At 41.6% G+C, this 25,616-nt stretch overlaps 1 protein-coding gene across 1 annotated transcript in view; it reads right to left on the bottom strand.

Annotated features, from left to right (window-relative positions):
• Window positions 1–3,156: 3,156 nt before the first annotated feature.
• Window positions 3,157–25,616, bottom strand: part of lrrc75bb (leucine rich repeat containing 75Bb) — a 29,123-nt gene continuing 6,663 nt past the window's right edge. The window contains exons 3-4 of the mRNA XM_071910385.2: window positions 17,346–17,458; window positions 3,157–3,766 (exon numbers count right to left, since the gene is read on the bottom strand). Coding sequence (XP_071766486.1) covers window positions 3,157–3,766; window positions 17,346–17,458 — 723 coding nt within the window. The remainder of the gene's footprint in view (window positions 3,767–17,345; window positions 17,459–25,616) is intronic.

Here is a 25,616-nt window from a genome sequence, read left to right as displayed (position 1 = left end):
CTCCCACGCTGCAGGACGGAGCGCCTCAGGCGTTCCTTTGTGCCTGCAGCCATTGGACTGTTCAACACCATCAGCGACCCCTGTGCCAGCCAGCAGTGACCATCTCACCCCCCCAGCCCACACCCCACACCCCCCACCCCGCATCTAACCTGCACAATAACCTTAACCCTAACTGACACTACAACTTGAACTCTTGACTATGCTGCACAAGGATATTCGTTCCTCTGGAATATAACCATAGACGTATCTGGAATTCTGCATTCATTATTTGCATTTATTTGCACTGTCACAATTGTTGTATATGTTGTATATTATGTACATTATCTATCTATTTTTATTTTTTTTTTAATCTTAGCACCTATTTCTTCTATTACCTTCCTGTACTTGAATTATGCTTGACTTCCTTTGGCATTGTCTGCCAATTGCTGCTGTGGCACCTGAAGGGGATCAATAAAGTATCTTATCTTATCTTATCTTATCTTTGAATACTGAACATATTAAAACTAGATACAACATATGTGTGGAGTGTGACAATGAAATGCAAACTTAATTATGTTGTCTAAATTTTGGGTGTTGTTGAAGTTCTTGAAGAATTTGACTTGTAGGTGGAAAATAAGCTTTTTAAAACTTCCATGACCCATCATAACCTAAAATACAGTTCTGTTTTACTCCTAGATTTACGTTATGAAAGTAAACAAACGTTTTAAAGCGTAAACATACAAGAACTCATGTTTAGCTGTCACATATTGTCAGTTTTATCAAATGCTCAATACATTTCAAGATAAAACTGTCTTCTGTCCAATAAATCAAATAAACAAAGCCAGTAGTGTTGTATCAGTGTTTCACCAGAGAATGCTTTCCTGTGTTTACAGATTTTCCTGCTGTACTGGTTTATTTATTTACAGTTCAGGTATAGTTATATATCTGCATACACTTTGAGAGTGTGCCATTATTAAAGTCATCACTATCTGCCTTCTACCACCATCTCACTGTAGCCTTTTACATTTTGTCATTTGGAATTAACATTTGCAACTAACTAATAGTGTTTACAAATTCTGAGCAAAAGGATTTGTAATTCCAGAATTACAAGCTACAAAAAGACCACATAAGGCAAATATCATTTTAGTCACATTTATTTTTGCAAATATCGTAAGTCCCCCATCGTAAGACGGAAGTTGTAATTAAGCAACATTTACTAGTAATTTTGTCATGACAGTGGTTTGTATGATGATTGTTGATTTATCAAATTGATGAGTTAAGGTAAAACATTTCTTTAAGGATGTGGGTGACTCTGTAAGTTATATTTATGACTGTAACCTATTAAACAACAAAGCTTGTGTTTTCAGGGACTGAGCTGTCCTTAAAGTGCAAACAAGTAAACAGTTAATTTCTAAGACCAAAGGTAGTAATTTATTCTGTCTGTCCACAACACACTTTCATGCACACAGGCACACACTCTAATCATGCTCATACTCCCACAGACACACATACACGCAAAGTATCCCATTCACAAATATCCCTGTATGCACAAGTAAACAGATTATCCTGAATATTACCATGGAAACAGAATTATACAGACCACGAAAACAACTGTAGGCAGGATAAGGTGTTTACATGCCTCACTATCCCGACTAATACCGGAATATGCCAGTTATCATATTCAGCTTCGTGATTGGAATTGAAGTTTATGTGGGCTGTTGTAATTTGATGTTCACATGCAGCAACGTATAATCAGAATACTTGACTATCCCAAACATTATTGGAATATAAATGTACATGTAAACACGCTCCTTGTCTCTGGGCACTGGAGTTGAGCTACAATAAACAGTCATGCCAGTTTAAAAACAATACAAAAAAGATGAAAACTACACATCTAAAAAAACAAAAAAAACAATAGGCAACACCTGTAAAAAATATTTCTTGCATTGCTTTCATGCCACAACAAAGGTTTATTTTATGTGCACACTGTAGCACCACAGAAGAGAACAAAAAGCAGACTTGTTTGTAATTGTATCATCGTCAGTATTGTATACGCCTTTGAAAAGAGTGGGCATCTTTCTTTTTGGTTATGGTCTGATTCATAAATAGAATCATTCATAAACCATCAGTGGAAGATTATCTGGGGCTACTCCTGTCTGCTATGAAAAGATAGTTCCTCTCCTCACCATCTGTGTCTGGACGGGCCTGATGTGACCTGGCAGAGGCAGTAATCAGTTCATCAGCAGCTTCCTCACAGACACTGTGTGTGTGTGTGTGCGTGTGTGTGTGTATGCACGTGTGTTGCCTGTGTGTCTTTGTATGTGTATCGGGCCGCTTTCATTTACATGTGCGACAACCATACAGTACCGCTCACATTCACATTCTCACTGGAGCTGCCCCACTTTAAATTAAACCTCTGGTTAAATGGGATTCGGTCTACTGTACTTGCTAACCTTAACTTACCATCTATTTTAAAATTAGTCTTTAAAAACCAGTAGCATATGCAAACACAACCTCACTGTGAAATTCAGTTCTGGTTATGTAGATATTATATTACATTGATGCGAAAGTTAAAACAACCATATTTGATAGTAAAAAAAAAAAACACTTGAGTATAATATTTAGTTAATTTACGTTTCACTTATTCAAATTTTCCACAGATAGTAGCGACAGTAGCCAAGAGGTTAGAGAGGCGGTGCCAGTTCGGATCCCCGGACCGGCTGGGAAAATGCGGATGGGGAAAGTGAATGAGTAGCGCTCTCCTCAACAACTGCTACCGATGTGCCGTTGAGCAAGGCACTTGAACCTCAGCTGCTCCAGTGGAGCTGCTCAGTGGCCGACAGCAGAGGACTGGTTGTACTGGGCAGCTCCCAGTGTGAATGTATGGACCTGTGTGAAAGTGAAGCAGGGCATCTCTGGAAAAGAGCAAGCGCACTCAGTCAACCTTCCCTGGATAAATAAAGGTTCAATCAATAAAATAAATAAATTCATATTGTCTGCACTACAACAGAGCTGTCTGGTTTTCCCATTGGTGTAGTATTTTCAGGAACGTCTGGGTCACTGTAAGCGTCTTCTGCCATGATGACACGTGGAAACACAGGAGGCTAGACTTAGGGCAAGGTGAGCACACAGAGGGACAGAAAGGGCTGCCAGTCTAAGAAAACAGGCTCTGGGCAATCACCTCCCACAGTAGTTTAGTGCCACATTCTTAGACACGTTTTCCCCTCCAAAGCCCCAAGCCTGAAGCTCCAGCCTGTCCTCCTCCTCTTCCCCATCCTCTTCTTCTCCATCTCTCTCTCCATCCTCATACAGGCTGGGTTCCTCAACAGACGTCTCCAGGTTGAGGTTGTAGCTGCTGAACGCCTGCGCCTCGCTGTACTCATAGATGGTGGGCAGGCTGCTGCGGAGGCCAAAGCGGCGGCGCAGGGCCACTAGGAGGGGCTGCGGCACGGTGAAGATATCCACGTTGTTGCCCAGGTCGACCCAGGCCAGGCTGGGGAACTTCCTGGGATCCTTCACCGCGTCTGTCAGGTCTTTCAGGATGGCCACCGTCAGACGGTTCCCATTGACCGCTAACATTGTCAGTTTAGGCAGGCAGCCGAGGAAGGGCAGTAGCAGCCGCAGGCTCTCGTCCTGCAGCTCGCTGAAGCTCAGGTCCACAGCAGACACCGCATCGCCGCTACTCTGGAGGTAGTAGGCCACGCGGTGGACGTCTCGGCCAGAGAGGGGGATGCCTGACAGGTTGACCACGTCGCTGGACAGCTTCTTCTTCAGGGTGGTTTTCAGACTGTTGGAAAGAGGAGACAGAAAGAAATGTGAGTTGTATAATCTTGTTTACAAGTTCTGTGTTGGTTCTCTCAAGTACAAAAATGGGTATTCATTGTAGACAATAATATAGCTGGTCTGACTTCAGTACAGGCAGGTAGTTTTCCACAAGTGCCTTAAGACAAATGATCTTTCCTTAATGAGTCTGTGTGTTTATTGATTTATATGGCTCTGTAACAGGGGACTGTGGATGTTACTCAATACAGTCACGCTGCCCCGCAAGCACACAGCAAGTGCAATGTACGCAAAACATAGAAAATAGAAAGACAAGTCACCAGTGGAGTGCAGAGAGCGTAGCAGTCAATAATGTAAAGAGAGAATTTGCATTTAAATGTGTCTCGGTCTCATTCTCTGAAGCACCAAATTCTCTTAGGCTAAATGTCATCAATAAAAAGGGACCAGCTGTTTTTGGCTACTTCACTTCTTTCTCACAAAACAATATATACCGGTGTCTGTGTTGTACACAAGACAGGCATCACATTCTACTGCTGAAAGACTTTGACAAACAAGGCAACAGTGAACATGTCGTCCCTCACAAATAATGCAGTCTCTATCTGGGCCAATCAGGAGCCAATATGTCCTCTTGTTTTGACCTGTAATAGTAGCGCCCCCCTTGGGCCAATTAGTGTTTGAAAATGCTGAACCACAGTGGTGAGATGCATCAGGCCCCTAGATTTTGCCAAAATCTGATCAGCAGCGCCACACATGGACAAACAAGCAATCAAACGGTATAGTGCACCACTTAGGCCAATCAGTTCAAATTTAAAAATGCCAAAATGGAGCAATGATGACACATCATTCCATTAAGTTCTGTGAAAATCCCACCAGCCAAGATATTGTGTGTGACATGCAGACACTTAAACTAATATTGTAGTGTCCCCCCTTAGGGCTAATCAGTGTAATTTTGAAAAACGCCGAAACAGAGCAATGACATGCATCATTCTCCATAGTTTTGTCAAAATTCAATCAGTGACGTCCAAGATATTGTGTGTGATGGACGGACAAACGGATGGATGGACCGGGGCCGATCCATAGTCCCTCCACCTATTTCATTGCGGGGGCCAAAAACACAAAGATAGTGAAAAATGGCCAGAGAAGCAACAGTGATATAGGCATAAGATCAGCTATTTCAGTCCAAATGACTTCAGTGTGGATAGAAATAGCATGAGGATTTTGAGGAAAGTACTACTAGAACTATGACACTTGTCATGATGGATCATTGTATCCTTCACTGCATCTGATACTATAGAACTGAGAGGCACCGAGCAATCTAAAAACAAAACTATCTCTCTCTACCAGAGAGTGATTAAATATTCATTGGAGAGCTATGTGGCAGCTATGTCAAGGTGGCACTGGAGTGCAACACTCTGTCTATGGTGAATCACGGAGGAATGTGTTTGGAGCCCGCCGCAGCGCTTGAATCCACTTGTTTTTACGGGCATTTGGACTTCACCCTCGGAATAATTCAGGGGGAAGCTGTCTGGCAAACAAATGACACTTGGAGACTTTGTTTAAAAACATAAAAAAGCAGATAAACAGAGGAACAGTGTACTGCTTCCCAAGTCTATGGTTTATCCTCTCTCCTTTGTCACAGTGCTGTTTGCCTGAGGTTCTCCCTCTGCTTCCCCGGAAACAGCGAGGATTATCCCCGTCTCTCTCTCCCTCTCTCCTCTCTGGTCTGTTTTGGGAGCCTCATAAATCGGCAGGTTGTGGTCTTCACATCTGTCACCCTCTCTCTGCTCTGGAGCAAGGTTAAGGAAAAAAACAGAAAAAAAAGATCTGCAGCTAACTGGGGCTGAGATTCGTAAGGTTATTGATTCCACGGGTATGCTATAATTCATCTCTCTCTGCTTCGTATCCTCGTTCTCCCTCACCACCTCTCTCATTCTTTCTTGGTCTCTTTTCCCATCCCTCGCTCAATTTCTCTGTCTCTTTAATTCGGAATATGCTGTCGAAGCAGCTGCATTCCCTCTTTTGTTCCTCTGCTTTAGGTGGCTTATTTGTGAGATCTATTTTTAAAACCATCATCTTGCCCACCTAGCCTCGAATAATTCCTCAGGATTAAAATATGATGTGAAAATGCTGCTTTTATATATCCCCCCTCAATTACATACAGTAGGAAACCTCACTGGCATTGACCATCACTCCCCCCCACTCCGCCTGCATCTGCCTTGGCTCCACCCAACTATTCTTGAGAAACTTCTTCAGATGTTTATCGTTGTGCAAGATCTTCAGTTAACTGTATTTAACTGATCATGAGCAGGCCTTGACTTCTGTTTTCTTGGCCCGTGTCTAAGAGGATGTGTATTTTCCAGATTCTGCTGGAGCAATCACCCTCTCACCTGTGTGTGTGTATGTGTGAGTGTGTGCACGTTTGTGTGTGTGTGTGTGTGTGTGTGTGTAGGAAGAACTGCTCTTGCATGGAGATCTCTTCCCGAAGACAAAGCCAGGCAGGGTGGGTGGCTGGGTGGGTGGGTGTTGTGGGGGGGGACAGGCTCTAATGTGCTTTTAATGAGACAGAGCAGAGACAGCTTCAGACTTCCATCCAAATCCGCTGCCTCCCCGCTCGGTGGGCAGGATGCCACCCACAGGGCCGGGCACAGGGCCCAGGGGTACAGCTAGCCTTTCTAATGCCACACTGTACGCTACAGTCCATTACCATGAAGTGATAAAAACATAAACAACGAACTGTCTAATCTTGCTCCCTCTGATGTGCCTGCCATGCTTGTAGGCAGTGGTGCAAATCGTCTTGGACCAGCTCAGACGCAAACAACTTCAAAGGAATCCATAGTCTCCCCGCATAATCACGATGCGTTTCAAGAGCATCCCCCTGTATCAAGAGCCATTTAAAAGCAAACAACTGAGGGAAATCCATCTTATGGACATCATCAGGAGCAACTGATACAACAGTGCAGGAATCTAATAAGAACTGACTCCCATGTGTCAAGCTATTGGCTGGTTAAATGTGGGTTTAGGCAGGATGTCTAATTGCTTTTCATACCCTGTCTTTCCTAGGGGATGTTGTTAACTTTTACACACTGAACAAAGACCCTCGCTATTATACGGTCATGTAAACCCCGGAGAAATAAAACATTTTTGGGTTGTGATGCTGAAGTGGAGTGCAGGCAAAAGGACAAAGCTAACAGGAATGACAGAGTATGAAATCTGAGAATGTGTTGCCTAATAAAGCACTTTAGAAACTATGTGTTGGAGAAACAGTGATTTGGTCCATATTTAAACTTCACTGGATTCATACTAGCTTTACCACACACAGCACTGTATTCTTCCTCCTTAACCTTTCTGTACTATGTCTATTCTTCCCCAGATAGGATGAACAGCTTCTCCGTTACAGGTCACGGCAGAGCCATTGATTTCTTTACATTCGACTCTTTTCTTTCCCTCTCCTTTACCTCTGGTGCCAGTCAGTGTCAGGTTAGTCTCCAGTCAGTCTAGTTGCCTCGACTCTCCTGACGTACAGCAGTTAAGTGCTCATCAGCGGCGGCCTGCGTGACTTCCCTATACCTCCCCATTCTGCTAATCAATTTCCGCTCTAATACAACGGAGCACTCTCCCTCTGCGCTGAACCTGAAAAAGGAAATGGAGAGGTAGAGGAGGTGAAATTTTGAAAAGGGGTGAAAGGGTATAGAGAGTTTGGGATTTTCTTTCACTGCAAACATTCGCCTGGATTAAAACGAAGTGGAATTTTTTCACGGGACAATTTCACATAGCCCTTCAATATTCTGCAGCTAGGGCGAGAGATAAAAAGCAAATGGCAGCAGAAACTTGTGATCTGTCCACCCACATAGAATACATGTTCCCCTTCATTTACTCTCATGAATCAGTAAAACACAGGGAGACACAGCCTAAGTGTAAGAGGTTATATTACTTTTTTTCTCTCATGCCCATTTACAGTGGGATTTCATATGAAAATGGATAGTAAATGTTAGAGGGTTGGCGGGCTCAGCAAAAATACATGTATTTCTTAACTTCATTCGGGGAGGTGCTTTTCTGAGCATGCATGCTATTTTTTCACCACTGCCCTAATACATGCATTCACACTTGGGAGCTGCCTAGTATGACCAACACTTGAGAAAAGGTGCGCCACCAGAAATAAGATGCAATATGCAAGTCTCTCAGCTGGCAGGAAAGCCTCAGTAATACAAATTCAGATTTACTCCGGCCGGCTGCACTTCAGCTGAGCGTGCAGAGAGGCACTTGACTCATTTCAGCCGAATGAAATAAAGGCACTTGAGAAACATTGGATGTGGATGCCATTCCACAGACCCATGGGGTTGGTCGGATCAATGTCTGCTTCATCAACGCTTTGGTCTTGACTTGTTTATTCATTGCATCGATCTGAGCTGTTTTGCCTCCGGGCATCTGTATAATGCATGCCAGGTAGCCTGGTGAGAACCTATTAGGGTCTACTGTACAAATTCATCTTTGAAGAGTAAGCCGGTAATGTGCTACGCCTTTATTTCTGTCTCTCTTTTTTTACCTCAGTATATCCACAGGCTAGCCTATAGGCCTGGAGAGTCAAATTACTACTATGGTTCTTATAATGACTGCTAGGGTACATTGCTGATATTGAATATTTCCTGGGCAAAGGCACTTTATCTACCTCCACTGAAATTCAGCATCAAATATGTGACTCCTATGCCTTAGGACAGTTTGGCTTGTATAAATAATCATTCATCACTGTCACCCAAAGCAAACAATAAGAGAAAAGACTCTGCCTTTGTCACACTGATATATACTGTAGGGAATGCATTGGGGAAACATGGAAACAGTGATTTCACACAGTATCCAATGTCTTCCAGTTTTCTGGGGATAATGTTACATTTTCTGGACAGGAACAAATAGCCCTTCTGTATTATAAAGCTCATTTGGAGGTAAAAGTTCAGCCAAAAAATGAATCCACTAATTCAAGCTTCCTCCATTCTTCATTGTCAATGGAGCAGCTCCAAATAGCATGAACACTTAACAAACGATTCAGTTTATTTATCATCACCACTGATTGTGTTCAAAATTTCATCACTTACTTCACTGTAGAACGGTTTGTTCTGCCAGTTCGCTGCTCTCCAATACACACACACAGGGCCCACAAACTCAAGTTCAACACAATAACACTCACACTGAATGTCTTAAATAATTGCAATTGAACAATTATATTGACATTTCAGTTATAATAGTCCATTTGATACTTTTTAATTTTTAATTTTGATTTGATACTTGCCGGTTTTCTGCTGCCTTCAGGTCATATAGGAAGAAATGGAAGAACGGGATTTTCAGCTTGAAGCGTTCTTTCGTGTTTTACTTACAAAATCATATGTACTTATGAATTTAAAATCAACCATAAACAAACTACAGCAGATATTACTCTCTTTTCATAATATATGCAATATACGCAAGTTTCAGCCAATGGATAATCGGAAATTGGATGCAGGCAGGTCCCATTGCAGTGTGAGTGTTACTGTGTTGAAAAGATGTGTTTTAATCGCTTTTTGGATGCAAGTGTTAGAGATTATGTTTGCTGTCTGAGTGTGTTTTGGGGAGCACAATCAATTGTCATTATGGCAAAAACTAGGAAAATAAGGTGCTGGTTGACAACCAGATTTATCCTTTAAATTCAAAAGCGGTATACTTCTAAAGCAGATGCTCTTTCCTTCTATTATTCATAGTCTTGCAAGCAGACCTGGGAGGCAAAAACAAAACATAGACCGGAAAAGAAACAAACCACTGAAAACACAGGCTAAATGTCCAAAGTCCTCTCATTTACCAACAGTAAACCCAAAGGTTTAGCGCCATTAGCACCCATCAGTCTTGTGTCCAGGTGTGTGGGGCGGTGCCTTAATTAGCACAGAGAAGGGCAGAAGGGACTCAGGGGCGCGCAGAGTGCAGGAAACTGTAACACTCAGCTACCAGCTATCCCATCATGCCATTCTCATGGGCTCTTCTGACATGAACACGCCAAAGGGTTCCCGCAACACAGGCAGGAGCGACATTTTAGCTCAGCGCGACATACAACACACCACCAGACAACACAATGTGAAGGACAACATGCAACGCAAAGCTACAGAAGGAGGGAAACCATGCGATGCAGCGCACAATGTAGAACACACACAAGAAAACACATGACACACTGCGTCTGACCAAAATGATTGTATCAGTGTCTCGCTCTCTTTTTTTAAATTTTTTTTTATCTCTGTCTAATTCTCTGTTGCTGCTAAGTTACCAGTCTACTCTCAGTTTACACCAAAAATAACACAACCAGGCCCGCATGGATGTGACACGGATTACCTCTAATAATATGTGACTTCCGACCAAAGAAAAAAAGCGTAAGATTTATGCCGTAGTGCCAGTGATTCTAAAACCTCTTGGAAGAGTATGTGCCAGAGTGCAATTGTGCAGCGTGTGTGCATAAATGTACTCTATGGGTGAGCTATAAATTCATCAATGATTTGATTCGATGTGACAAACTGGATGCTTACGAGAAAAGAATACTGCGACAGAATACATAGAAAACAGTTTGCATTACATAACTGTATATCATGGAGGAGTGCGCCTCTGTCTGCTATGCTATGTCAAGGCACAGTTATGAAACCAACATTAAAATGCAGGGCTCCGAAGAGAGACCGTGGAGCCTGATGATGGGGAGAGAGATCTGTATCAGCTTTAAAGGAGTGAGGCACACAGATCACCACACACACAAAAATCCTTGTCTCCTTTCTTTGTTATTTTCTTGTCCCAATAGCCTCACCTCAGATCTCAAATTAACCTCTCTATGTTAAAATATAATCAATAAAAGCTTTAAGAGGCTCATAATGGATAGAAAGCAGAAGATGATCAGTGTCTTGGAGAGCTGTTACTCAAAACAGAATGGCTTGAGTTTTTAATTTTTGTAAACAAATTAAAAACACATATAGATATCTAGGGCTTAATGCAAAAATAAAGCAGTGAGATTTGTAACACTGATGACCTATATAGCAGCCTTCTGTTTGCCAATCAAGGCATTTAATTTTGGCCCTGTGCCCCGAACATTGGAGTGCTGGACACTGGGTGTCTCCTCCTCCTCCTCCTCCTCCTCCTCCTCCTCTGATATCTGAGTCTGCACCACAGGAAGTGTTTCATTATTTATGGATTCAGATTGTGGACAGGTCTTTAAGTCTCTATTAAAAGTGGAGGTCAAACAGCTAAAAGATTGACTAGACTGACTAAGGTACGCAGGAAAATGTGCTACTCCATCTCTGAATGGAGATAATAATCCCATCAGAGAGGGATTAGGATTAGAGGATGACAATGTTTAAAGGATAAGGCCGGTGTTTTTTAATGCATTGCTTACCGTCAACAAATCCTATGAAAATAACAAAATCAACAATGCGTTTGCTCTACTCCCGTTACTTTCTGACTTCCCACGTTCCCTTTTTAGCCGTCAACCCAGAAGTCATTGGCTCCAATTGTAAGCTAAAAACCTTGAAATACAGCTCACAAAGACATAGTTTCAATTTTAAAAATCACTAACTGTTACCACGAAAAGTCAGGCTGTTGTAGTTATTACCAAATCAAATTCAAATAGGAACAAATTCTTCATTATGCCGGGGACTATTTTCGGTGCTACGGAACTACTTTCCTGAGATCGCAAACGTGTTTACAGTCGGCTTATTAAGTTGTTTGAGGAAAAAGTCGGCCGGCCCGGTGCATCACGATGATGAAATATGTTGCCCAGAGCAACGGCATGGCTCTTTGACGTGTTTTTAATCGTTTTTTTAATACAATGGAGTTCTATGGCTGCTGGGACATGGCTTCATTGGGCACCGGCTACATGGTCGAGACTTGTTGGCAAAACAAAATCATTGCTGATTTTGTTATTTTCATAGGATTTGTTGACGGTAAGAAATGCATTAAAAAACACCAGCCTTATCCTTTAAGTATCTGTTGTTAACAGCTACTTAAATATCCAATATCGTTTTTGCACAACACAGTAAACATTTCAACCACCTGCCATCGGTGATTATGTTTTATATTCATATTTTAAGGTATTCTTTCCCTCCCATGTTGTCAGATTTTTATTCCTATAGCCTTAGGAGTTGACCTTGTGGGTTAGTCAAGGGTCAGGAGCGCTGAGTCAGAGCCTATATGGCCTTTCACTGTTCAGCATGCTCCTCTGGGGAATAGCTTGGCTCCAGAAATAGGTCATACATGTGTAAATGGCAGATGACACATGGCTCAGCCTACAGATGCCAGATGTACAGTAGATACATTAAGGACAAATTATTCAGATTATCTTTCCAGACACACATAGCAGCTGTGTGACAGAAAGCAGGTGTGATGTGATCAAATACAGGTAATGGCTTATTACTTGGGAGGCATCACCTCCAGGTAAGGACATACTGAACCCACTGGTGAATATTACCTACTTCATCTCTCTGACCAAAGTGTCTGTGTTTACTGTATCCACTATAATAATAAATCATAATGTGATACTGTGGTAGCTGTTGTAGACCCACATCATGCATTTCTCCTACATTTATGCTCTCTCAAATATTGTACACTTTACATTTTAGACATTCAGCTGATGTTATTATACAGAGTGACTTAAAATGAGTGCAACAGTAGAATATGCCTCAATACCAACGCAACCAACAGTAAGGAGTGAAAAGGTGAGAGGCACAGCGCCCTGACAATATTCCTGTGACCCAAGACTGATCATGAAAGAGAAAACTGCTCAGAAATGAAATAAGGACTAACAGCTCAGAAGAGAGTTAGAAGGAATTTATTTAAAGATGAGAGCTAATTAGAGGGAGCAGAGGAGGGAGAGATATGGGGGAGAGGGTATGATTCAGAGGCGAGAGGGTGACGTGAAGTACTTCTTGAAGAGACGAGTTTCAGCCCATTAGGGGAGACAGGGAGTGACACTGCTGTTCTGACTGGAGGGGGGGAGGACATTCCACCATTGGGCCGTGAGGAAGAAAGAAAAGAGTTGAATTTGGGTAAAGTGTTGCGTGAGCAGGTTGTCGCAGGGAAGGGAGCGCTACATGTCCGGCAGAGTCTGGCGTGTTAGGTAGGATCACGAGGCTCCCTTAGCAGCCTTATACGTCAGCATCAGGATTTTGAATTAGAGAAATTGAGCAGCCACAGGCAACTGGTGGAGGGAGGACAGGAGGGTTTGATATAGGTGAATTTTGGGAGGTTTGAGGACAAGGCGTGCTGCAGCGTTCTGGACGAGCTGTAGGGGCTGAATAAGAATATTTTGGGAGCCGAGCTAGCAGGAGGGGGGTTACAGTAGTCCAGACGGGAGATGATTAAAACTTGAGCAAGGAGCAGGGCAGGATCCCTGGTGAGGAAGGGTGTGATTTGATGGATGTTGCAGAGTGAAAACCTGCAGGATTGGGCCGCGGCTGCAATAAGGGCCTCGCACAACAGTTGGTGGTCCAGAATAACACCTGGATTCTCGATGATCTGGGCAGGGGTCACTGTTTTGTTATAGGAGTCAGTGATGACAGAAAGGTAATGTAGAGGCAGGATGCGCCAGAGAAGAAGAGCAGCCCAGTCTTGTTGAGACTGAGTTTGAGGTAGAGGGCAAGCATCCAACTGGAGATCAGCGAGGCGGGCTGTAGAGTTTTAGAGAACAACTGAAGCGCTCAAAACTCATTTCTCTCCAACAGCTGGTTTGGAGGGGGTACATCCATTCATTCATTCATTCATTTTATCACAATTTAGTGTGTGCATGTGTGTAAGAGAGAGACAGAGAAAGAGAATCTGTGTGTATGTGTGCCCATTTGCATGCATGCTTGTGTGTGTGTATGTGTGTGTGTGTTTTGGATAGTTTCGTTTTGTTTAGTGTATTCGACAAAAGAAAGCTAGATAGACACAATTAAAAAAAATGCATCTCGGCTTAAAATTGACATGGATGACACAATAAAGTCTTATTTCCATTGTGGTCCTTGATGTGGGCAAGATGGCACAGATTGAAAAATCAGGCAATGTCCTCAAGAACAAAACATTACAAACTAAAAACACATATGGCAAAACAGGTTCAAGCAACAATAACCCATTTAAAAAAAACAAACATAATACCACAACAAATTCAATCTAAATCTATTCCTAGACTAACACTATATTTTCCAAATTATCCATGAGCCCTTACAGTATGATGTGTGGGAACAAAGTCACAGGTAATTTGGTTTTACAGAGCCTGCAGTGTGTGTGTGGGGGGGGTCTGGGTCAAACATCAGGCCTCTGGAAGCCAGACAGATGAAGACGCATATCAACACTCACCCACAGCTGATAAGACTTGCCCAAACAGACTCCTTTCACTCTTTTCATCCGTCAGCTCGACCCGTAAAGGCTGTCTGCCAGACTGAATACCAGCACTTATCTAAATGCTGCCACTGATTCAGCTGAAACAATGGAGTTGTTTTTAATGCCTTCTATGGTGACTCAAATAAAGCACACCAACTGCCATATGAGAATAAATTTCCTTCTGCACTTTGAGAGTGTTCATATTCCATGAAGCTTAATACTGACAACTAGAACAGATGAATAGAATGTTGTGTTCATCTTGAATCATGGTAATCTCTTTAAATATAGTCAAGATGGGTGTAGTAGCTTCTGCAAGAGCCTGGCATCAATGATTGCTTTGCAGTAAAGACAAGTAATGAAATAATATCTGCAATCTGAATCCAATCTCTTCCAAATGTGCTGGAAGGGCAATTTTAGGGTAATAAAAAAAATATGGGTTTGATTAATCTGAAATTCAATACCAATTATAAAAACATTAAAAACTTCTCCGGGGGACTCAGCGATACTGAACTTCTCAGAAACCTGGAACAAGCAGCTGCAGTGAAAAATCAAATTGTCTTGACAATCTATTAAGTGTGACACCACTCAGAAGACAAAATGGCTTTGCAGCTTGCAAAGTGTTCTTAAAGGCAGAGCAGGCTGCTATAATAAAGGCTGAATTATGATTTATGCATTATATCTGGAGGATTTGCAATGAATCGTATATAAACAACAACAATTCAATTTGAGCCACTGCTGGAGAGCAGGCTGCGGCATATTTATAGTCTTTATCAAATAGACTTCTCAATATCACTTCAAGAAGAAAATAAGAATGTAATATAGGTTATATGATAGCTTGTGCTTTTTCATTCCTAAATATGGAGAGATCAAATTCACAATGCGGATCGATTTTAAGCGAGGGAAGAAGAAAGAGGGAAATACATGATTTCTAATCGGCAGCCTTGCAGTGATGCCGCCCCCCTTTCTCTCCCTCTGACAGAGCGTTTCCCCAGAGCCTCGGCTCAAACTGCAGAACCGCTCTGTGTGGCAACTGTTGAACAAAATGGACTCTTAAAGGAAGGAAAGGAAAATCCCACGGGGAAACAGGAGGAGAGAAAAAAAAAATCAATGTGAGAAAGGGATTTTAAAATAGGAGGAATCTAAGAGATGAAAAAAGAAAAAAAGGAGAAAGAGCAAAAGAGTGATACAGGAGACAGAGAGAGAGAGAGAGACAGGATAATGAAAGGATCAATGAGAGACAAGCATTTACTTTTATGTGCGGTACCCCCATTGCTACACTGGGCTCAGTGATAACAGTAAAAAACACTGTTAATTGTGTCCAAATACTTCAACTTGATCCGAGGACATGAATTCCTCTGCACTTCTTTCTTTTAGTAAGCCTTATATTTACGGAAAAAAACCCCAATCTGGTGTGACTCCATTGTAAGTGAGGTTGTCTGGATAGCTGGAGCAGGAGCTGTGTGAGACAGAGCTTGCTAATGAGCACACTGGGAGAGTCTGCCTTGTTATTGTTGAGTCTTATTTGGAAACATTGCAACCGAGAGACTGGGGTGGAAAGTTAACTCAGGCTGTCAAAAAAAATCTTTCAATCTAGGTTAATTGCTCAGGGAGAGGGAACCTCGAGATCATCATTAGAGATGTTTTTTCTTGATAACTTCTCTACGAGGGCACCTGTTACTTAATTAGAGTTGGAAGGCATTTTTGTTTGTTTGGAGAGCATCTCTACAGTTGTCGCAATCAGCGTCTATCTGTCATTCTTTATGACTCTTTCTTCATTTCAGTTGTGCATGGATAGTTAGGCATGAACCCACTTTAAGGCACAGAATCCAGTTCACTAATCTAGAGTCTTCCCCTGGTGGTCTGAACCAAAACAAGACGACAGAGCATTTTGGTGGCAGCTGGTCCTGTCGTTAAAACAGCAAGTCAAATCTTTGTGTACATTATTCAGTAAAGCATCTTATCTTACCTTCAGGTATGACTCATTTCCTTTACACTCTCATGAAAGGTGTCAGTATTTCAGTACTCTCACTTGTCCAGACATTTCTGTGCCAGCGCAGGAGAAAAGTCTGGCAGAACCCATTGTCTTTGTCAAGATCTCCATGTAAGAAAGTTACAGATGTATGTTGTCTATGTGACAAGAGTTAAAGATAAAGAAAGAAGCAAGAAGCAAGATTGAACTGGAGAGGATCTGTGTGTTGGTTAGGTCCATGTCACTGAAGTATGCAGCGGCCAGAATTAAACGATGTGCTAATGCCAGAGACAGTATTATATAGAGGAGACAGGCCGTTCTATCAGTTTTGAATGGGGAAATCCGTAACGCTAAAGATGGCGGCACCGACAACATAAGACATGGTGTCAGCACAACTGGCCAATTGATGCACCTTTGTGTGCATATCTGAAAGAAAATCCACCAATCACACTTTCAGGTTCACACAGCCACAGAACTATATGTGATTCACGACAACTGATGCAAGCAGGGGGCAACAGCGCCCGTACAACTGTGACAACAATTTAAAAAATAACATTTTAATAACATGATATTCACAGATGTTACCATCAGCTCCCTACTGTGGACTGCATGCATGACATGACTGTTGATACCATGGCAGTGACAACTATATGGGACTGCTGTAAACCAGACTTGTCTTGACTGTCGTAGTCTTACCATTTCATCAAGCAGTGGATGGCGCTGCGTACAAGCATCGGTAAGTGGAAAAAAGACATTTTTCGGTGTCTTTTGGAACAAATTTTACCTCTCCGTGTTGTATACAATTTGTCAGTATTCCTAAATATGAAATGCAAATGATAATATATAGATATGACAACTTTAGATACAGATGACTCCCCATTCAAAGAGACAGGAATCTTGTGTTGTTAGTCACAAACTTACTGCCCAGTGGGCGAACCGACTTTTCTTTAAAGGGACTTTGCTAGTGCAACCCTGACTGGCTGTGGCTGGCCTGCTGAAGTGACTCAGTTTTCATTGTAACAACAGACTGGGATGAAAAGAGAAGCACACAGGAAGCAGAAGGGGAGGAGCATTCTGGCAGAGGCCTTATCCCAACGGCCAACTTCCCGTAAGTCAGACTAGAGACATGGCTTTTAGTAGGTTTATGGGTTGCATTGATGTTCATGCCGCTCTGATATTAATTAACTGTGGATATGTTCGCTGTGGCAGGGACAGTCCGGCTCAGAAGCAATGCCGCAATGCCGGGCAGCAACAGAGCCGACAGACTCACCAGACCTGAGACTTCCTCCTGGGTACGCTCTGTCTAGTCCACTTGGAGTGAGGAGTCAGGTGGTAAATCAGCTGGCGGCAGATCTTATTGGTGGACTTCAGGGAGTCAGTCTCCTGCAATACAAACAAAGGCCCATTGGTGGACAGCTACATACTTCATATTAAAAACAATCTATAGCCATTCACAAATAAGGCTAACTAGAGCAGCACAAGTTTAAGAGATCACTGGGAAGAAAATAACCAACATATAGTACATATGACAACATATTATGATTGCGGCAAAGTGTTTTGCATTTGCCTTCATTTTTACAAGGTGAAGGCCATCTGTAATTGCCTGATGTTTGAACTCCTTTTCTTTATCCCTGTAAAAATGATTGTGGTGGCACTGGTTTTCACATGATCACAAAGCGTTTCTTTCTTGTCCATTCAGTACAGCAGCTTCAAGCATTTTCTGTATCAAAATATTACTGTTGCATCTCAGTCTCCTTCTCACTCCATCTCTCTCCTCCTCCTCCTCCTTTTTCCCTTCCCTTTTCTCTCTCCCTTCCTCTGTCAAAGACTTTAAACGGATTGGGTTGAGCAGAGCAGGGTAAATCTAATTAATGGTACAACACAACAACAAGAAAGAGGCAATGTAGCGAAAGGGAAAAAAGACAGGGGCAATTTACCTTAGGGCGATTAACCATTCCCACTCCCACTTCTTCTCTTGTGCGACAAACAAACATGCCTCGTACTTCAAAACATTCAGTGCTGCTGTTTCAGCCAGTGGGTTGACTATAAGAACAGCCTTACAGCCACTGTTATGGTACGTTCTGAGCTAAAGGACTCACAGTATGCAAGTATTCTTAGAAAAGGGGAATCTATAATGTGGAAAAATCAATTAATGCACTAAATATGCAGTAGAATGACTCTACGCATTGCTTAAAATTAATCACTGGTCTGTAAACCTGATTGCATCTACACAAAATATATATTAAATGAACTGTGTGAAATTAATGACCATGAGTTTCAAAACACACATTTAGCTTGGAGGTAACACATCTTTCAGCCTTCAGTATGTCCTTGGATATACAATCTAAATAAAGCTCAGTGTGACAGAGGGAAACGCTGGCCGTATCTGAGGATACGGAACCAAAGAGCAGCTGACAGCCCTTAAGCTCAGCACACCGCCTCTCTAAATCCTTGTCACGTTTGACACAATATCCTGCCATGGGTCGCCAGCCAGTCAGGAGAACATCCCTGCCAACTTCTCGCTCCCACTCTCCCTCTCCTGTCCCCAGCATCAAAAAGACACCCGGGCTTTCCTCACCAAAGCAAACAGCGATGAGATTGGAGTTTCTTATGGGTGATACTGCAGCTGAACTCACTAAATAAAAACTGGAATACAGCGATATTATCCTAAGGCAGCCTGTGCCGTCTTTTCCCAAAACAGATAATTATCAAACTAGCTATGATAACAACCATTGGTTCTGTGTTCTGTTGCCCCTGAGAGCTGCTTTCCTATTTCTCTGCTCTCATGGCTGCTTTTGAAATGTGATTTACATTTTTAATTCCTCTGACCTGTAAAAGGCAATAGTCTTTGTGGTACCTATAATCCAAAAAGAAAATCAAAGTCTTCACAAGATCATAAATTTACAGTCAAAATTTACAATGACTAATTGCAAGTGGTTACAATGTTTAATTCCCATCACTCTTTTCTGTAACAAACAGTTTAGTTGAAGCTCTCCCTTAGGTTAAACAGTACAGAGGTAATAAATCCACTCTGCAGTGTAGGAGTTTCTTCCTTCTCAGTGGTCACCTCTTTTCACTGCACTCCTAAGCCAGAAACGCACTGGAAGTGTCAGACGCACACGTTTTCAAACGCACCCACTGCTTTCAATGGCCAAACGCACAGTCAAGGCGCCCAGTGGACCGTCAAACTGATTTGGCGTATCTGCTCCATACCTGGTTTCATTTTGGGAGCGTCAACAGAGGACCTGCACGGCTGGTTTTTTTTCTTCTTTTTTTTCTGGACTCACAGTGCAAAAGGAAAAAGGTAAGACAATGACATTTTTCAAGAAGGCGATATTTTTGACTTATCTAAAAAGGTATATATCGAATGTTATGATGCAGAATTTTAGATATATTACAGGATGTTTTTGGATTTCGTTAACTAGCACCCATTGGCAACTCGTCAAGCTGGCTAGTTTTAAGTTTTATAGAATAGAGAGACTATATACCAGGTTATAGAATTTATGGGGCCAAGAGGCCTAAGCTGGAGGTCAGTGTAAATACACAATGGCTCCGTCAATGATATATACTACTGACAATGGGAAGAAGGATCAAGGTTTTATGTACTTTTGGAAGCACGTAAATGATTGGTTTCGCTGGATGCTAGCAGTCAGAAAGATTCTCAACTTCTTTTCAAGAAATGAGTTTATTGTGAGTTTACTGCTGATAAGGAAAGAATCAATGTCTTTTTTGAAAGACTTGGTGGGGTCACCATTTAGTTCAAGTCACTGTTGGACAGTTGGCTTCTTGTCATACATCTCTGGGCGTTGGGTTAATCACACTGGGCTTGGCAACAACATCTGGGTGCATTCATACTGTAGCTCCTCGTTCATTTCTGGCAGTTAATTAATGTCCTGTGCTAGTCCTCTTGTGTTAGGACAGTCTGCTTCATTCTGTTTCAAATTTGATAAAGGTTATCAAGTTGGGCACTGGTTGAGAGAGAGCAGAAGTTGCTTTTGAGTTTTGACCAATAATGGTAAATGAAAGGTCAGAAGACGTTTGATTTAAATATTATCCTATCTTCAGACAACAAAAAAAAAAGTAAAGAACTCTACTTTTAAGCCAAAGACATTAGTAGATGTAGTCAGGAGAAAGGATAGGCCGTTGTTAAGTAGAAGGTTCTCTGATGTATGTGGTGGTGCTGTTTCCTCTGAGTGAATATCTGCTGCTGTCTGGAAAAAACATCCGGATCAGACAAACTGCCAATAGAGGGATCAGAGGGGTGTCATGTCACAAACCTCAACTAATTTGCGCATTTGTCTTGAAGAGGCTGCCTTAGGATTTTGCTAGGGGAAAACTTTACCATCACAGTAGTCTTGGGAATCCCTCTTGGATTTGCTAATTTTGATTTTATGCAGTTCTGTTTTATATTTCTTAATAGAACTTTTGGTTCTGTATGGCATCTAGATGTTCCTGTGGGCTTTTTATGTTCTCTTTTAGCTCTTTAATTTTTGAGTACTTTCTAGATCCTTTGAGACTTTGAGGTCAAGGGATCCTCTGTCCAAAATCTCACACCATTTTGTGCAGAATTCTTCACTGCTTTGGCCAACGGTTGGTTCCTTTTAAATTCTCAGACCTCTTGGCATTCTCTTAGCTCCTAGATATTCACTCAGATTACTTCCAAGTAAAGAATCTTGCCTCCTTTTGTCATAAGAGCTTCAGCTGTCAGTGCAGTCTCTTAGTCTTAGCTGTTAGTCTTTGGAAAAACTAAATCTCTCTGTGAAGGCATGGGTGATGGCCTTTGTTTGGGTGAAGATGATCTCATTCATGGAGGGATCTCATTGTTCGCTCTACTCCGCTTTTCTTTGAAGTTTAAAAGTAATAACAAATAACACAATCAACACAACTACATGCATCTTATTCGTGTACAATGTAGCCTACTATACAGAGTTTTTGGAACATCAAAGTTGTTTCGCGCATCACTCACATACAGTCAGGCACTTGCATAAATGCTTTTACCTTGAGTGGGGATCAAACTGCAAACCCCCTGCTCAGCAAAATATTTTGCATTGCTACAATCCGCTCAGCCAGCAAGACTGCTATGTTAATCAGAGTACTATTTATAGTTGACTGAAGAAATCATCCATTAATGCATTATGTCTAGAATATCTCTGTTTTGCATGATGCGAAACATATCATCTGCTCTCTTTTTGTAATAAAAAGTTACATTTTAAACTGGAAAAGCTATGTTTTGAGATTAGCTAAGGCTACTATTAAAAACTATCCTTGTAACATGTTTCATATAAGGAACTTTTAAGCCTGATCAACCAAGACAGATCAATTCACTACATGTCTACAACAAAAGCAACAGACCCTACAATAAAATGTAAATGAATTGTTTTCATTTACATTTTAGGGTAGGTCTTCTAGGGAATTGTTAAGCTAATGTATTGTTAATGCTTTTTTGTTCCTGCTGAGTCAACTTGTTTATTAGATCTTTGTACTCTGTGCCTGTCTCTATCAGACAGTCAAGGATGGGTGAAACTCACAGATTGTACCCTAGTTGTTACACTTCCCACCCCCCTAACCACTCCTCGATACTCCTTGTGCTGAGAGCATAAATATGTAACCTGTTTGCTTCACTATTCAGAGAACTGCATATTCTGTACTTCTCTCAATGCTGCATGATGATTAAACTGCTTCGCTTATCTTAAGACGGACATCTGCAAAAAAACAAGCAAGCAGTAACTTTGGCATAAACTAAACAGTCTACATAAAGATAGGTCCAGGCCAATCCATGACTTGCAGTGACATGAGCGTTCCATTATAACCAAACCATAACAAGCGACCATGAACAAGCAAACATCTCACCTCACTTCGGATGAAAGGGAGAGATATTTAAAAAAGATTTCAGTCCCTGGAGAAGCAGCTCTTGCTTTCTACCTCCAACATCACTGACACCAATAAAGTCTGCAGGTATGCTCTCCGATCCGTCATTTCATGGTATATACCGTACATACTGTATATCTTATTCACAACCCATCTCCATATTCCGGAGAAACCCTTAAGGTGTACAAAAGTACTGCATTTCGGTATTTCACTTCAGGGTTGGTGGAATATCCCAAAGTACTTAGCTTACTCTATAAGAGAAAAAGTTGTTTCTGATTACCAGGCAGATAAGCTAACCAACGCAGTCAGGGCTCATTCCCTCCATTTTTAGCTTATGATACTAATTAACTGGCAGCTATGAACATTATTAGGTGCTTGGGAGAAGCACTTCTATATCAGCCGGGCGCTGTGTGTGTGTTGGTGTGTAATGTTTTTTGCCATGCGCAGTGCTTAGGAGTTTATTATACATTGTTTAGGTAGCTGCATAGCTTAGCATCAAGCTAGAATAAAAATGTATGAATTTGTATTTGCTTGTTTGATTTCTTAGGTCACGAGGAGATTGATTGAGAGGTCGATCACAATACTTTTCCACCTTTTAAATTATAAGTGCTCAAAGGTGACACTGGCAATGGCTAACTAGTATTATCATAGCTAGTAGCGAGCAGGTGATGCTACGCTCGACGCCAAGAAGTACTTTATTAGCTATTAGCTACTAGCATGTAGTTAGCTAGTATCGCTTGGGAAACATTTATCAAATCATTATGCACATAAATGTATAATCTAATCTTGCTTATTTTTGTACTCTGCTAGAGCAGTATTGTATAAATTTGGATGATGTGCCACTTCCTCGATTAGAGACTGGTTTTTCATTCAAGAGGTCAATATGCTCTGGCTGTCTGGCTGTCCGCCACCATTGTTGCTTTGATTGGTGTCATGTTGGATCATGCGTGTTCCTGTGAGATTGGAGGTCCTGACATCAGTCCAGTCCTGACATCAGAGTCAGCAGGATAATAAATAAGTTGTATCATTAAGTGTGCGATACTCTGTCCTTGGTCATTATGTTTGTGATGAAATGAGTTTTCAAAATCAGTTAGGTCTTCTCGTGTGTCCCCACCTAAGGTACATCCAATAGGCAATAGTCTGTGTGGTACCTGCACTTCAAAGGAAAATCAAATTCTTCACAAGGTCATGATCCTTAGTTAGATATTTCCATCACATGGTGGCGTGACATGATGCAGAAATAGGTAAAAATACATAAGATCTCAATGAATGTCGATGTAGTGTTTATAGTACATTTCAAAGGCAAGAAAAAATAATCTGTGCATCCTGCAACTACAATTCCCATAGGTTGAAAAACATAAAGACAATTCTAGTCACATAAATATCAAAATACTGACAAATTGCAGGTGATTACAGTGTTTAATTCTCATCACTCTTTTTTAATACAGTTTAATTGAGGCTCTTCATTTATTCCCTCATATTCATTTCTTCATTTGTTCCCTCATATTTGTGTGACTAGAATTATCTAAATGGCCTGGAAATGCTACAAACATATAGACCTACCTATCTCTGACCTAATAAATCATTATGGAAATCTGTTAATTCAATAGTGTCACCCTGCACTTCATATCTGGTTTTATAATGTAATTTTTGCAATAAGGGTTATTAAAAAAAAGTCCACAAGATCCTCTGGAAGTGGTGACGACATTTTTCCAGAGAGTTGATTGGTGAAGAGGCAGGCTTTTTATACGTTTGGATCCGACAGCCTGAACATAACCTGCTCCGGATCAGGTTAGGTGTACAGCCTTAGTTACCATGGCGATCTACCCCGCTTAAAAGTGAGCCACTGAAAAGCCAGGGTTAAGCCCAAAGTTAGCTCGCTAACTCACTAATCTCGTTTCGTGAGAAGGGCCCCTGATCAGCTGAAACGTCTGCTCGGGACTTTGTACTTTTTTGCATAATAAAGATTTAACCAAGGATTATGATCTTGTGAAGACTTGGATTTTCTTTTGGAATGGGTACCACATAGACTATTGCCTATTGGATATGCCTTACCTATGCACGCACCACAAGGACAAACAAAAAAGGGCATGATGAGTCACTCAAATAACGCTTGTGTGCAGCCCCTGCAACTCTCTGCAATCCGCCTTGTTTTAATTTTTCTCAAATTCTCTTATGTGATGCCCTTCTTTTGTTCTCTCCATTGGCTCCCAGAAGCTGCCCGCATCCAAAATAAACCCCTGCTGCTGGCCTACAAGCTACAGAGGTCCTCATCCTCCTTTCTCCAGGTCATGGAGATAAGATCAAGCCCTGAGCTCAGTTACTGCAGTACAGGTAGCACAACAGAAAACTGGTAGCCGCTCCACAGGGTCATAAAGTTTCTCTTTCCTGGCTCCCTGATATTACCACAATCCTATCGGCTACACTCAGGACTGCCGAGTCACTACCCATCTTTGGTCATGACCGGAAGCCCGTCTCCTCAGGCTGCTCCTCCCCCTCTCTTCCTTCTAACATTCCTCTCCATGCACTTAGCAATGGTCTCAGCTTTCCTATACTACCACAACAAACCACCAGCACTATGTTTTATGTATGCTTAACACCGCAGTGATGTTCCTTATTCTATTACTGGACAACTTGTGATGATAATGATTTACTGTATCATCATTTACATCTACATCGTTTGCACTGTTTGTATAAAAGTGTCAACTAAATTGAACATGAAATACAAAAAGACAAGTTCTTTTTCAAACCACGGATGTCCACAACAGTGTACTTCCACTATTTTTTTTTTTCAAGGGACAGCTGTAAGATATCTTTCACTGTTCAAAGTTGTGCTATTTCCTTACATCTTTCTGAGATTTGCCATTTATCATGGAGTGGCTTATGGAAAGAATGCATCTACAGTCTTTAACATGTATAGTAAGAACTGTCAGTAACTTGTCCAACAATCCATATTTACTATTTCTTACCAGGGCGATTAAATTGATTCAGAGAGCTAGTACCATTGGTTTTATGACTGTGGTGTGGGCTCCAAATCTTCTCATGGTATATACTTTATAATTATTCGAATTATGAATACTCTCCTGAAGTGATTTCTTGCAACAAGTCCTGAAGCATAGAATCTATACAGCAGTGTGTCATTTGTCAGCCCAAACAATCTCACTATTCTATCAAATGGACTTGTGAGAGGTAGCAGCATAAAATGCGCATTGATGACTGAAGTCGTAGCACTTTTGATGTCATGACACTGTAAGTGACCCACTTCTGACCATCATTTAAAAATAGGAACATCAACTCTCTGACATGCCAACAGCACACACATGCACCAAAGTCACTGGCTGGATGATACTGGCATTGGCAGGCCGGGACCCAAACCAAGTGGCCTGAACAGGTTTCTGGGACACAATTTGACATCTGCTTGTTCTTGATTGAACCTTGCAGCAGTACATTTTCAAAGCATTTTTGAAGAAAATTTGGAATTGGACAGACGTGGAAATAAGAAAGATCTGGAGTCTGGGCGGAAGAAGCGATTAGCCCGCCGTGTTTTCAAACTGCAGAGACTCCGGTGCTTAAATGTAATTTCCGGGAAATGACAACAGTGGAATTTAACGGTATTGCCAGTGTTGTGTGAATGGTAGCATTACATTAAAAAAAGCGGAAAGGCATGTCTTGT

This window comes from Centroberyx gerrardi, chromosome 2 (assembly GCF_048128805.1).
Source record: "Centroberyx gerrardi isolate f3 chromosome 2, fCenGer3.hap1.cur.20231027, whole genome shotgun sequence".
In the NCBI taxonomy this organism is placed as follows: Eukaryota; Metazoa; Chordata; class Actinopteri; order Beryciformes; family Berycidae; genus Centroberyx; species Centroberyx gerrardi.
This window is presented reverse-complemented; position numbering and strand designations above follow the sequence as displayed.